Source organism: Cladophialophora carrionii, assembly GCF_000365165.1.
Source record: "Cladophialophora carrionii CBS 160.54 unplaced genomic scaffold supercont1.3, whole genome shotgun sequence".
Lineage (NCBI taxonomy): Eukaryota > Fungi > Ascomycota > Eurotiomycetes > Chaetothyriales > Herpotrichiellaceae > Cladophialophora > Cladophialophora carrionii.
The window spans coordinates 2986460-2999752 of record NW_008481828.1 but is presented as its reverse complement, the minus strand read 5'-3'; the positions used below and the strand labels follow the sequence as shown (position 1 = coordinate 2999752).

The following is a 13293-nucleotide window of genomic DNA, read 5'->3' as shown; positions in this document are numbered from 1 at the left end:
AGCATGTGATGTGCGCAGTTTTGTCATAAGAGCCTTTCTCGACGACGGCGGCTTTGGCGGGGAGTGCCGCTGATGACGCCGGTCTGGGCTCCCTGGGCCACGTGATGCACCAGCATGGCCCACAGTGCCCTCTGCTCTTGTCGACATGGGCCTGGCTTCCTTGTGCTTGGATTGCTGCAAACGGTCTGGAGGCGTGGCTTACGCCGTAGAATAGTCCAAGCGGACGGGTAGAGACGTGAAAGAGGCACGGCGACTTGAGAAGGTTTAACGGAAATATTGAACGGAAATGTCGAGTGAAGATCGTCTTATCAAGGAGGAGAAGGAGCGCCCATGTGGGCTTTGCGCTAGAAGCGCATGGCTGGCGGCACCTGTCTGTCGCTAAAAGCTCGATCCACGCCAGGTATCAGGCAGTAAATTGCTGAAGTTAGCATGCGATTCGAGAGAAATGGATTCATTTCTGCGTCATGCAAGGGAAGATCAAGCGGCCCGCTAAGTGATCTGTGGCAACCGGCAGCGCGGCTCTCTCACCAAGCTGGAGGCGACTGGTGGTACCTACCACCATCACCGGGCTCGTACCGGGAAATGTTTCCGGGTATAGGGTCCGCAGCATGACGAGCCCAGCGACGACTGGCGCAGTTTGTGGTTCCACCGAAGCCTCGACCAGGACTAGGGCGAACCAATGGCCTTGCTCCGGATCTATCTTCCCACTGAGCGCAGAGATGTAACAGCGAGGCGTGGCCTGCATCTATCCCGCACTCTCTATCCAAACCGGTCCCAGCCATAAAAGGTCGAAAGCGGTCGGCTCATCGAATGTGCGCTGCATGAGTAATCCAGGTAGCATGCGGGGGGAATAGATCGAGATGTGTCTGGGTTTGGTAATGCGCGACACGGACGGTGAATGTGCTGCAATAGACTCTCTCTCTCTCTCTTCCACATGCCGAACCAAACTGGGGGCAACCTTGTCAGCGCAGCTTCTATATTGCTCACCCAGAGTCATCTTTGCCACCAGGATTTGATCTCGGCACCCTATGTGTCCTCGTGAGGAGCTTGGGGTGAGGTACCGAGAGGCATGCCACTGGAGCGTGGACTCTTACGAGTAGGGAACCGAGATCTGAGATGACGAGTGGATGGCCACGCCCGGATAGAGCTAGAGCACGGTCAATCTGACCATGGCACACACAAGCAAGTATTGAGCTTGCAACAGCCTGTGAGAGCAGAGCGAAACGCAGACGATCACACCGCGTTCGCTCGTGTTTGGAGAGGAGAGCCATTGGCGCCATGGGCGGATGGAAGCAGCGTTGGGACGCGGGTTGGAGGTGGTTGGTGCGCGTTGGGAGCCAGTGACGTACCCAACCCCGCGGCTGCAGCTCTGTAGCCCCCCCGGCTCAAACACCCAATCAACACCCCTCCTCTCCCTTCCAGTTCATCGTTCCCTGTCAAAATTTTACGTTGCTACTGTCTGACCTTTGTTACCGTCGTCGACTCTCGCTATAGGGCTTCTCATAGCTAACGTCCTCTTCTGTGATTCAAAATGGTAAAGGTAGACCAGAAGGCAGTGTTGAGTACGGCACTTCGACACCTTCCGTCCCAATCAAACTGCTAACCGCCCGATTCCAGTTGTCATTGATGGCTGGGGAATCCCGTCAGAGAGCTCCCCTCCCGAGGGTGATGCCATCGCTGCTGCCGAGACTCCGGTCATGGACGAGTTTGCCAAAGACGGCTCGAAGACGGCTCAGGGCTACACCGAGCTCGAGGCTTCCTCTCTGGCTGTGGGTCTGCCCGAGGGCCTGATGGGAAACTCGGAGGTCGGCCATCTAAACATTGGCGCAGGCAGAGTCGTCTGGCAAGATGTGGTGCGCATCGACCAGACAATCAGGAAGGGCGAGATGAACAAGGTGGAAAATATCCGCAAATCCTTCCAGAGAGCTGTCGACGGGAATGGGAGACTGCACCTCCTCGGTCTCATCAGCGACGGAGGTGTCCACAGTCACATCAAACACTTATTTGCCCTTCTCCAAGTTGCTAAAGAGTTGAAAGTGCCCAAGGTCTTCATCCACTTCTTCGGAGACGGCCGAGACACCGATCCCAAGAGCGCTGCCGGCTACATGCAAGAACTGCTCGACAAGCTGCAGGAACTAGGTATTGGGGAGCTAGCTACAGTGGTTGGTCGATACTACGTTATGGATCGGGACAAGAGATGGGACCGTGTCGAGATAGGCATGAAGGGCATTGTGCTTGGTGAGGGTGAAGAGTCCTCGGACCCTGTCGCGACCATCAAGGCTCGATACGAAAAGGGCGAGAATGACGAGTTCCTCAAGCCCATCATTGTGGGCGGGGATGAGAGAAGAATCAAGGAAAATGACACACTATTCTTCTTCAACTACCGATCTGATCGAGTTAGAGAAGTCACCCAACTCCTAGGCGACTACGATCGATCCCCCAAACCGGACTTCCCCTATCCTCCAGGAATCCAGATCACGACCATGACCCAATACAAGACCGACTATACCTTCCCAGTGGCGTTTCCACCTCAACACATGGGCAACGTCATGGCCGAATGGCTGGCCAAGAAAGGTGTGAAGCAATGCCACGTCGCCGAGACCGAGAAGTATGCGCACGTCACCTTCTTTTTCAACGGCGGGGTCGAGAAACAGTTTGAGAACGAGGATCGAGAACTCATTCCCAGTCCGAAGGTGGCCACATATGACCTCGAGCCACCCATGAGCGCTCAAAAGGTGGCAGACAAGCTCAGCGAGCGCATATCAGACAACAAGTACGAGTTCCTGATGAACAACTTCGCCCCTCCCGATATGGTCGGGCACACTGGTGTATACGAAGCAGCCATCAAAGGTTGTGCGGCGACGGATGCCGCCATTGGTAGCGTATACGAAACCTGCAAAAAGGAGGGGTACGTTTTGTTCGTGACAGCGGACCACGGCAACGCAGAGGAGATGTTGAATGAAGAGGGCAAGCCCAAGACATCGCATACGACCAACAAGGTGCCGTTTGTGATGGCGAATGCCCCAGAGGGATGGAGCCTTAAGAAGCAGGATGGCGTGCTGGGAGATGTTGCGCCCACCGTCCTAGCCGCCATGGGGTTGGATCAACCGGAGGAAATGGGAGGAACGTCCCTGTTGATCAAGAAGTAAGTCTGACGTCGCCGAGTTGCTGTTGAGCGCAAGTTTTGGCTCCCTGGGCGCCCAGGGGTATTCGCATGGGGGCGGATTGATCTGGAGTGCTCCGGGATGGCAAGAAAGCAAGCGAAACTTCTTCCCCCCAACCAAGTTGTCGCATTATTAGAAAGGCACGAGCTGATGAGACATGAACATTCCGATAGACGCAAGGCAGACTCAATTGAATGAATAGAGTCCTCCGTTTCTCAGAGCCACCTCAACGCCATAGCATAGGATGTCTTCCCACGAGCATGATGCACTGGACACAAAACAATATATGTACAACCTCAGGATCTACTCCGCTGAGCGCTACCACTCTCCAGCCCTGCGGCATTGACACCTCTCCGACACCTTGCCATGCCCACTAAACCTCCATCTTCTCATGCATAAACTTCCTCTTCCCTTCTCCATCCCCGTACTCCCCTGCGCCCTGCCCCTTCCCCCTCAGCTTATACTTGTAAATGGTCAAACCCTCCAGTCCCACGGGACCCCTGCTGTGGATCTTGTTCGTCGATATCCCGACCTCGGTGCCGAAGCCGTAGCGCATGCCGTCCGCAAATCGGGTCGACGCGTTCCAGTACACGCCCGCCGAATCCACTGCCGAGAGGAACTTCTCCGCCGCAGCCGCCGACGCGGTCACGATGCAGTCGGTATGGTGGCTGGAGTGGGCGTTGAGGTGTGCTATGGCGGCCAGGAGCGAGGGGTCGTGCGCGTCTTCGGACGACGCATGCCCGTTCGCCAGCGGGGATTGCGGCTCACCAGGCTCCGCACCAGGCACCGTCTTCACCGCGATGATCAGGTCCAGAAACTCCGTGTCGTAGTCCTCGGCACGGGCGTCTTGTAGCAGCGCGGCTTGGCTTTTGGTGAGGGTCTCGTTCAACGCGGCCTTGGACTTCGCGTCACACCGCAGGCTCACGCCCTTGTTGAGCAGCGCGGTCGCCACGTCGGGCAACACGGTCGTCAGCACGGATTCGTGCACGAGGAGCGTTTCCGTGGCGTTGCACGCCGCGGGATAGTCGCACTTGGAGTCGACCACCACGTTGACGGCCGTGTCTTTGATCTGCGCGGCGTCCTTGTGCAGGTACACGGAACACAGGCCGTCGGCGTGGCCGAGCACGGGGATCTTCGTGTGCTCTTTCACATAGCGGACCAGGTCGTTGCCGCCGCGCGGGATCACCAGGTCGATGTACCTGTCCAGGGCCAGCAGGTCGTCGATGACATCCCGCGTCTTGACGAGCTGGATCGCGTCGCTCGGCACCTCCGTGCCAGCCAGCGCGTGGGAGATGACGCGCGCGATGGCCTCGAACGACTGGCTCGATTCCTTGCCGCCCTTCAGGATCGCCGCGTTGCCGGACTTGATCGCCAGTGCCGAAATGTTGGCGATGACTTCGGGCCGCGCCTCGAAGATGATCAGCAGGACGCCGATCGGGCAGGAGACGCGCTCGAGCTCGAGTCCGTCGTCGAGTCTCGTGCGGAGATCGACCCTCCCTATCGGGTCCGGGAGGTCGCGCACGTCGAGGATCCCTTTCAACATGTCCTCGTACTTGCCTGGCCGGGAGAGGTCCAGGCGCTTGAGCACGCTCTGGCTAAGTTCGCCGTTTGCCGAGGCCTGGTGCGCCAAGGTCATGTCTGTGGCGTTGGCGGCCAGGATGGCGGACTTGTTTTCCTGCAGCGCCGTGTGGATGGCTGTGAGGGCGGCATTTCGGGACGAGAGCGGGAGGATCGACAGCGTGTGGCTGGCGAGAGACGCGGACTGGGCGCAGGTCAGCGGAGAGGAGGATGTCAGGGACATGGTTGATTTTTTGATCTCTCCAAAGTACGTTAGGAAAGGTGCTCCGTAGTGCTGGCGGAGGATGGGCCGTTTGTTCAACGTGGATGTCGACTGTAGTTCGTAATGCCGAGGAGAGAAACAGAGACTGTGCAGTCCCTGTGAGGATCGTGGTCGCTGTGTGCCAATTGAAGACTTCGTTGAATCCGGTACAACAAGATATTTCCAGCGGCCTTGATCCCTCTCTTGAAGCCTTGTTGATATAGTCTCGGCTGTCAGGAGGTGTGTGCACTTGGAAAATTGCAGGTCCAAGATCCTGACAAAGGAGTTTCTCCAATATGACGGGCCTCGTGGTTAATGCTGGTCCTACCTCTCTGCCCCGAATCTGTTATTATTAGTCTTCCACCAGTTTCTGCGTTGGTCTCTTGCCGGTCTGTGAGTTCAGGGTTTCTTTCCACCAGCGCAACTGGGACACATGCAGACTGTCACGGTTTCGACGCTCTCATTGGCTCTTCTTCGTAAAAGACAAATACGTACTTCCACGTTGCGCCCTTCGAGTCATGTTGACTGAGACGTCGACGTGAATCTGGAATCTTTTGACTGGCATATCGGGCGGTGGAGTCCGACGCACCAATGGGATGTGAGTTGATATGTGCGAAATGTGTGCACGATTTGGAACTAGCCGAGTTCGCTCGAGATGAACTTCCTACGCACGTGTACGGCTATGCATGTGTGGACGTTACGAAGAGCGATGCCATCCGCGGGCGAGGGACCATTGACGAACGAGAGCGGCTTTGCGTTGTGCCAGCGGATTTTAGCACTCAGGCCAGGCAGGAACAGGTAGAGAGACCACAAAGGTGAGGCAGTGAAGTGGACTCCAAAGCACATACAGCGAGCCTGTCAAAAATAGCAGGATCAGGGTGTTCTGATAGAGACAGCGAGCCTTGACACAGGGAAAAGTATAGAAACCAAGCAGAAGCAGGGGCAGCAGGAGCAGCAGTAGGGGCAGCAGCAGGTCGACCACCTCTTTGGACTGACCATATGAATTGTTCTTCTCCAGGTGGAAGTTTTCACGTTGCTCATCAACATGCAGTCCGAATTCTTGACCAAAGGACATGGTAGCTCGCATGGAGGATTGTGAGAGATTAGTGCACTGTTCGCCCACGGGCTTCAGCTCACTCGACCGCACTCAGTAGACGCCATGACTGTCATCACCGTCGCACGGCCCTGGTTCACGCCAATGTTCGGGACCGCTGGGCGGCACATGCTGCTCGACTCATCATCTCCAACCGGGTAAAAGCGTAACACGAGCATGACCCAATGTTTACACCTTGAAACCCTTGGACCGTCTGCGACCTCTGCCCTTCTCAAACTTCCGTCCCTTGCTCTCAATGTACGGCTTCTTGTGCTTATGCGGGCCCATGCCAAAATGCTTGACCGCCTCTCTCGCGTTCTTCGGACCCCTCAACAACACAACATTGCTACCGGTCGGATGTTTCATGGCCAGTTGATCGAGAGTCAGACATTCGCCGCCGGCCTTCTCAATTCTCGCGCGAGCGGTAGATGTGAATCTCAGGGCGGCGATATGTAGCTCCGGGACGGTGAGCAGGCGGTTGTCGTCCGTGACGGTACCGATGACAGCGATGGTCTTATCGGCGTAGGCTTTCTTTGCGCTTTCGGTGGAGACTTTGCTGGCGATGCGGGAGATGGACATTGGGGGACGGTTGATGCGGGACATGAAGAGACGCTTGAGGACGACTTTGTTGAAGTTGGAGTCGGTGCGGCCTGTACCGGGCTTTTAGCATTCGCCTTACATTTTGCAACTCGATTTTTCAAACGTACGGGCCAGGAAGCGGTAGAGCTTCACCAAGAGCTTCAGGTAGACATTGTCGCTCTTGGGGGCCTTTCGGTGGCTAGCCTTGACGTGATGGCGATCGAGGTCGATACCTGAACGAGGATGTCAGTTCAGCTGCTCCAGAAGCTCTAGCCGTAGGATGCGCATACCCATAATCGCGGTTTGTGGAGGTTGTGCAGGATTGAAAGCGTCGACGTCGTCCTCACGAGGTCAATCTCAAATTTAGTGGGTGCTCAAAACGCAGTGTGTGCAGAAGTGTTGCCAAGATTTCAAATTTAGAGCTATCCCGTTTCGGGTTAATGCCCGCAACTTGAGCTAAACGCTTCGGGGCCTCTCACAAAGATCCTCAACTGAGGCTCTCACACTCTTAACATGGTGGCACGGGTCTCGACTCGATTTAATTTTCAGTGGTGATCTTGTGCGAGAACCAATGCTCAAGCTGCCTGAAACAAGTCTTTGCTACTCCTGAAAATGCCCGCCAGCCATCCTGTCTAGTCCGTTTTTGCCTGACTCCAGGAAATGTCGCCATCCTCCATTGTATCATGAAATGTACAACAGCCACCACCTAGGCTTCCCTGTCTCTGGTAGGGACAGATTGAAGACCCGAGGAAGAGTACCTCAGTCCTCACGATCTGTTGGGAAAATTGCTCGCCACAAGCTCTCGCTCATTTTGACTTCCCAAAAGGTGCTTCAGTTGGCACAAAAGGTTCTGTGCTGGCCTTCCCGGAACTCATAATGGTTCTGCCGCGTCGGGTTCCGGTTTCAGGCCAACTAAGAAATCCCGGGTCATCTCGAAGCTGAGCCAACTGCTAGCCATGCTTGGAGCCACTTTCAGCAAGTTGGGCACGATTCCTTTGTAGAGACCGAAGAATCCCTCTTGAGCGACAATGGTGGTGATTGCCCCCCATATTGACTTGTATTGGTAGCCCATGCCGTTCATCGAGTTGATCTGGAACCGGCGCCGTAGCACATCAAAAGGATATGTGCATGTCTGAGCAACGGCTCCGGAGATGGCGCCTGCGGCAAGTTTTCTATACCAAACAGGGTTCTTCTCGCCCGGCTCGGTAAAGTATTGCCTGACAGATTCATACACCATGAAGTTGAGGCCAACGTAGGGAGCCACACCAGCCACTGTGGGGATGATGCCTCTGTAAAGGCCAAGAACACCACCCTCATTCTTGTACATGGCCACCATGGTCTGCCACATGCCTGGTAACTTTCCTTCGTGTTTCCCAAGCGCAGCGAATGAAGCGGACTGAATCGACAAGCGTGTCCGGACAATGTCCAGGGGGTATGTGAATGTGACGGAGGTGATTCCAGCTAAGCCACCGCAGATCAGCCGGCGCAGAGGGTCCAGATCGGCACCAGGCGATGGTTCAGCAAACCGTTTGTAGACATTGTATGCGCCAAACTGCACTGCTGAATATGGTATTATCCGTACGCAGTTTGTGCCGTTGCCTCTCATGAAGCCTCTCCAGCCCTCGTCCGTGTACATCTTCTTCAAGGCTTTGACGATAGACATCTTATACTCGTTGCGGCCTGCGCTTTGTATCTGGTAAAGGATCTTAAGCCGCTCGAGGGGGGAGACGACCGTTCGGGACACGGCGCCTGCGACACCGCCTGCACAGAATGCGGCTGTGAACGGCGCGGACAGAAATTCCCGCACTGGGAGAAGAATATCGCTTGTCGACATGGCGGTTGGGTCCTACTTGAGATTAGGGCCAGCCAACAATGGGCCCAAAATACTGACCTGATTGACACTGGGTAAATCCGCAAGGGAAACTGAGCTCTGGCCGATATTACCATTGACAGTAACCGGTTCTTTTTCTCCGAGACGCATGACTTTGGTGTATTTTGCGCAAAGGCAGTGATGCAAGTGCCAAGGGATACAGCTGTAAGAATAGAGGTGTCACAGCGAGCGGTTTTTGGGTGCTGATAGAATCTGCGGCGTCCATGGAAAATTCTGTCTATGATGTTCGGTATCTGTGGGAGGGCATACTGTGTATGGCGAGCTTTATCCCTTCCTACCCATGGCCTCAGGACCCGGTGTTAAAGGATAAGGTCTCGGTCGCTCACAGCTGGATGGCTGTCGTCCACTGGGAAAGATAGCCTCAGCAAAGGGTGATATCCGAATCGACGGATACGGGACAAGTCGGACAGGTGGAGAGCGCAAGCGACAAGGCGACTGTCCGAGCGGCGGCTCGCAAAGGGCAGACTCGTCAACCAGAACGACTCACGGACGTGAAGAATAGAGTATAGGCGTCAAGACTGGCTAAGAAACCAGCTGTAGAAGCGACCGGGGGCAGTGAGCGTCTTGTTTGTTCGGGCTGCGTGACCCAGTCACAGTCACAGTCTCAGACTCAGACTCGCACTCGCCCGGTTGGGTTTAGCGTCACAGGTTGAGGCGGCTGCCTTTCACCAACTCATCCTCCTTCTTGCTACAAATTCATCTATCCAGCCTCGCGTCTTCTCTATCAAGAAATTACGAGTCGCTTTCTCCCAATCATACCCTGCATCGTCATCCTCTGCAGCTAAGATCAGACCTGTTTTTAGCCTGCTGAGACCACGTTGACCAAGCCACTCTTCCTTCGCCACCTGGCCCCTTCACAACCATGTCTTCTCGATCTGGCACCACGCTCTATGTCACCGGATTTGGTCATGGCACCCGTGCTCGTGACCTGGCCTACGAGTTCGAGCACTATGGTCGTCTGGTAAGATGCGACATCCCTGCTCCGCGAACCGCCTCTAGCAGACTGTAAGTCACCATCAGCTTGTCAATAGACTTCTTCAGCTGACGCGTGGACAGCTTCGCCTTTGTCGAGTACGAAAGTCGACGTGATGCCGACGACGCCTACCATGAGATGCACAACAAGCGGATTGGCAGAGATGATGTCTTGAAGATCGAGGTACGAAAGGCTCTATCACAATTATACTCACAATGGCTGACCACTCTCTCGCAGTGGGCGCGTACTCCTCCCTCTGCTACGTGGCGTTATGAGGCTGGTCGTGACCGCGGCCGTCGAGAACGCTCCCCCCCTCGCCGCTCTGGTCGCTCCCCCTCGCCTCGACGCCGCGACTACTCCCCTCGGAAGGATGATCGCCGCGACCGGGACCGCGATGACCGCAGTGACCGCAGAGATCGCGACCGAGACTACGATGATCGCCGCCGTTCCCGCAGCCCTGCCGACCGTGACCGTGATCGGGATCGTGACATGAAGGACGACCGAGACCGTCGGGATGATGACCGCGATGCCGGTGCAAATGGTGACGACCGCAAAGGTATGATGGAAATCGACTCAGAAGGAGCTTGGCCCAACCGGCTTTGAAACAAACGCTGACACCCGTATCAGCCCTTGACTCCCCTCCTCCGGCTCACGACGAGCTCGACACTGCAGAATGAACAACCATGATTTGCCGTCCCGAATCGTGCGACTGAGCTATGGCGACGAGAGAGCTAATTGCAAGTTTGGGCGCGGCCAAAAGTTGCTGTGTTCGGTGGATATGGTTTTTAAACAGGTTTTCCTTCCTGGCTCTTCTTCATTAACAGTGTTACTGTGGTGTTTTCGCTGCGGAGCTTGCAGGCCTGAGAGATCCAGGTGAAGCAAAGCACGGTGCGATTGACTTGATATGGGAATTAGATCGGTCTCGAGCGGACGAACCTGTGCAGGATCGATCCTGTGCAAACGACTTTCCCCGTCACCCACAAGCATCAGCGATAGCTTACGAGTACTCGATCGGAGCGTCGATACGTACGAAAAATCGGACGGTACCTAGCTAGACAGCACATTCCCGCGCCTCTTCCGTTCCCTAACGTCGTCGAGATGTACAACAACCCCCCTTTCCGTTCGGCACGCGTATTCCCTCGTCGCAGCACCCCGCGTTCGGCGTCGTCCTCCACGTCCGCGTCGTCGTCGTCGTCGTTTTCTCGCATCTCGCTGACATCACTCTACCCGTATATTCAGCGCTTCCCGCCGTCTAGTCGTTGCGTCCCAGACGGTCCGCCCTTAAACCCTCAACATTGCGACGGCACTAATCTTAACTCAGCTCGCATTGCCCTCGATACGTTTCACCATGCCATGGTCCCTCTCCCATCCCCATTGTCTCGGACGTCGATTTTGCGTGCTCTACTTTGTTGCTTGCCTCTGCCGGGCTTATTCAAGTCCTGATGACGGACTACACGCCGTGGCAGGGTGCTGCAACGCAACTCACAGGTAAGTCTTTCAGATCTGCCATAGAATTATTTGTCCTCGCGGACGCGAATTTTATTGCGTGAATACCCCAGTAGAAGTACACTCAAACGGCTTCTTCTAAAGTGGCCCAGTTCTGGTTCAAGTGCCTCGCTTTGCAGGCCAGGTGGTCATCTCTCATGTTGAATGGTCCCTACCACACCAATAGCGCCGTCCCATGCACCACCGTTTCATCGCAATACAATACTCTTATGGGCATAAAATGAATCTGGTCATCCTCGACGAAAAACTGCTGCCCTGCGTGATCGAGCTCCTGGAGCAAACATAGCGCTATTAAATCTTTTGCTCACTCAGCATCCACGTCAAGAGATCCACCTTGGTCACCACCGCCGTGGGCTTGAGAGCGCCTTTGTCGTCCCGTTCCGTCACAATGGCCGCGCTCTGCCACTCAAAGAACCTATTCAGCGCACTCAGGGGCGTCTCGACGGTGATCTCCACAAACTGTTTCCTCTTGCCTTTGCTCTTGCTCTGGGCCCGGGGTCTGCTCTTTGCGGCGCCGTTCTCCTTGTCCGTCATTTCGCTCGAAAACTTCTCCTGCGCCGCGGGTTCGCTTGCGGGATCGGCGCTCGTGGTCATCAAGTCGGACATGTCGGTCTTGTCCACGGACACCTCGCCGATGTGGCTGAAGTCGAACATGACGTCCGAGACGGGGCTCTTGCCCGTGGCGCGGCCGTGCGAGATGCGCGACAGCAGGTTGCCGAGCGTGACGAGGCCGACCAGCCTGCGTGACGGGCTGGGCGCCAGGACGGGGAGTTGGTCGAAGCCCTTTTCGCGCATGACCTCGATGGACGCGCTGCAGGGGGAATCCGAGGTGACGGTCTGGACGGGCTTGAGGCGGAGGTGCTTGACGCGCGCGCCGTGGAAGGGGTCGTCCTTTCTGACGCTCGGGGTGCGCGACAACTGCGACGGCGAGGAGGGCTTTTGTGGTTCTGCGGGAGGGGTCGGTGGGAGGAGGTTGTTCGCGGCCAGCCAGTCGTCGTCGACGAATTTGGACAGGTACGACCGGATGGAGTCTGGCAGGATCGTGACGATCACGTCGTCCTTCCCCAGGTTGAGGTCCTTTGCGGCCTGGATCGTCGCCGCAAGGGCGGACCCGCTGCTCCCGCCGACGAGGAGGCCTTCTTCGGCGATGAGCCGGCGGGCGTAGTGGAACGAATCTCGATCGTCCGTCTTGTACCATTTGTCCACGACCTTCTGGTCCAGCACGTCTGGGATAAAGTCGTAGCCTATGCCCTCGACCTTGTATGGCTGGTTGGCGAATTCCTCGTTCAACTGCGAAGGGAGAGCCAGGATCGAGCCCTGCGGGTCGGCGGCGATGATCTTTATCGACTCCTTGTGCTTGTGCAGGCCCCGCGCCAGGCCCGTGATCGTGCCCCCCGTGCCTGCGCCAGCCACCACGGCGGTGATCTTGCCGGCTGTTTGCTTCCATATCTCCTCTGCGGTCCCGAGTTCGTGAGCCAGCGGATTGTCCGGGTTGCCGTACTGGTCTAGGATGTGGGCATTGGGGATCTCCTTCTCCAGCCGCTTGGCGACGCCGATGTGCGACTCCGGGGAGTCAAAGGCCGCTTGGGTGGGAGTGCGGATGATGGTTGCGTTGAGGGCTTTCAGCACAGCGACCTTCTCGGCGGACATCTTTTCAGGGAGTGTGATGATCGTGCGGTAGCCTTTGACTGCCGCGACGAGGGCAAGGCCGATTCCACTGCATTTTAGGCTTGCTGTTAGCACCATGTAACCACGTCCACATTCACGTTCAGGTGGGGCATGGATTCAAACGTGCTCTCCCAGGATATTGTGCTCGTCTGGCTGCTCTTACGTGTTGCCACTGGTGGGCTCGATCAGCGTGTCGCCCGGTTTGATGCGGCCCGATTTCTCGGCTTCCTCGATCATGCGCAGCGCTATGCGGTCTTTGACGCTGCCGCCGGCGTTGAAAAATTCGCATTTCGCATACACGGTGGCTTGGATGCCGAGGGACTGGGGGATCTTATTGAGGCGGATGAGGGGGGTCTGGCCGATCAGTTCGAGGGAAGTGAGGTGTGTGCCTTCAGCATTAAGGCGTGTCCCATTTGACGACGACATTGTGGTTGAGTGCTGCGGCGCTCGTGTCGACGGCGATAGTGTCAGGATCTGTACTCCCTCTTGTGGTGGTACGGTCAAATGTGTTGCGGGTTTTGTTGTGTGGAAGAATGAGGTGATGGTCTGCGACGATGGCATGTGCAATAGCCGTGGATAACCGGGCCGATGCGGGGGAAT

At 56.3% G+C, this 13293-nt stretch overlaps 6 protein-coding genes across 6 annotated transcripts; 2 read left to right on the top strand and 4 right to left on the bottom strand.

The window, feature by feature from the left end:
* Window positions 1-1531: 1531 nt before the first annotated feature.
* On the top strand, window positions 1532-3149 carry G647_04494 (2,3-bisphosphoglycerate-independent phosphoglycerate mutase; the record flags this gene model as incomplete). The annotated part of the gene is made up of 2 exons (XM_008728836.1): window positions 1532-1562; window positions 1618-3149. The coding sequence occupies 2 exons, from the start codon at window positions 1532-1534 to the stop codon at window positions 3147-3149; spliced, it is 1563 nt and encodes a 520-aa protein (XP_008727058.1).
* A 388-nt stretch (window positions 3150-3537) lies between these two features.
* Window positions 3538-4965, bottom strand: G647_04493 (glutamate-5-semialdehyde dehydrogenase; the record flags this gene model as incomplete). The annotated part of the gene is made up of 2 exons (XM_008728835.1): window positions 3538-3887; window positions 3945-4965. The coding sequence occupies 2 exons, from the start codon at window positions 4963-4965 to the stop codon at window positions 3538-3540; spliced, it is 1371 nt and encodes a 456-aa protein (XP_008727057.1).
* Window positions 4966-6265: 1300 nt separating this feature from the next.
* G647_04492 (uncharacterized protein) lies at window positions 6266-6949 on the bottom strand (the record flags this gene model as incomplete). The annotated part of the gene is made up of 3 exons (XM_008728834.1): window positions 6266-6726; window positions 6784-6888; window positions 6946-6949. The coding sequence occupies 3 exons, from the start codon at window positions 6947-6949 to the stop codon at window positions 6266-6268; spliced, it is 570 nt and encodes a 189-aa protein (XP_008727056.1).
* A 577-nt stretch (window positions 6950-7526) lies between these two features.
* On the bottom strand, window positions 7527-8489 carry G647_04491 (uncharacterized protein; the record flags this gene model as incomplete). The annotated part of the gene is made up of 1 exon (XM_008728833.1): window positions 7527-8489. One exon carries the CDS (start codon window positions 8487-8489, stop codon window positions 7527-7529), a length of 963 nt encoding a protein of 320 aa, XP_008727055.1.
* A 919-nt stretch (window positions 8490-9408) lies between these two features.
* On the top strand, window positions 9409-10196 carry G647_04490 (uncharacterized protein; the record flags this gene model as incomplete). Its single annotated transcript, XM_008728832.1, has 4 exons — window positions 9409-9551; window positions 9603-9702; window positions 9757-10075; window positions 10147-10196. The coding sequence occupies 4 exons, from the start codon at window positions 9409-9411 to the stop codon at window positions 10194-10196; spliced, it is 612 nt and encodes a 203-aa protein (XP_008727054.1).
* A 1120-nt stretch (window positions 10197-11316) lies between these two features.
* On the bottom strand, window positions 11317-13119 carry G647_04489 (cystathionine beta-synthase; the record flags this gene model as incomplete). Its single annotated transcript, XM_008728831.1, has 2 exons — window positions 11317-12742; window positions 12857-13119. The coding sequence occupies 2 exons, from the start codon at window positions 13117-13119 to the stop codon at window positions 11317-11319; spliced, it is 1689 nt and encodes a 562-aa protein (XP_008727053.1).
* Between the last annotated feature and the right edge of the window lie 174 nt (window positions 13120-13293).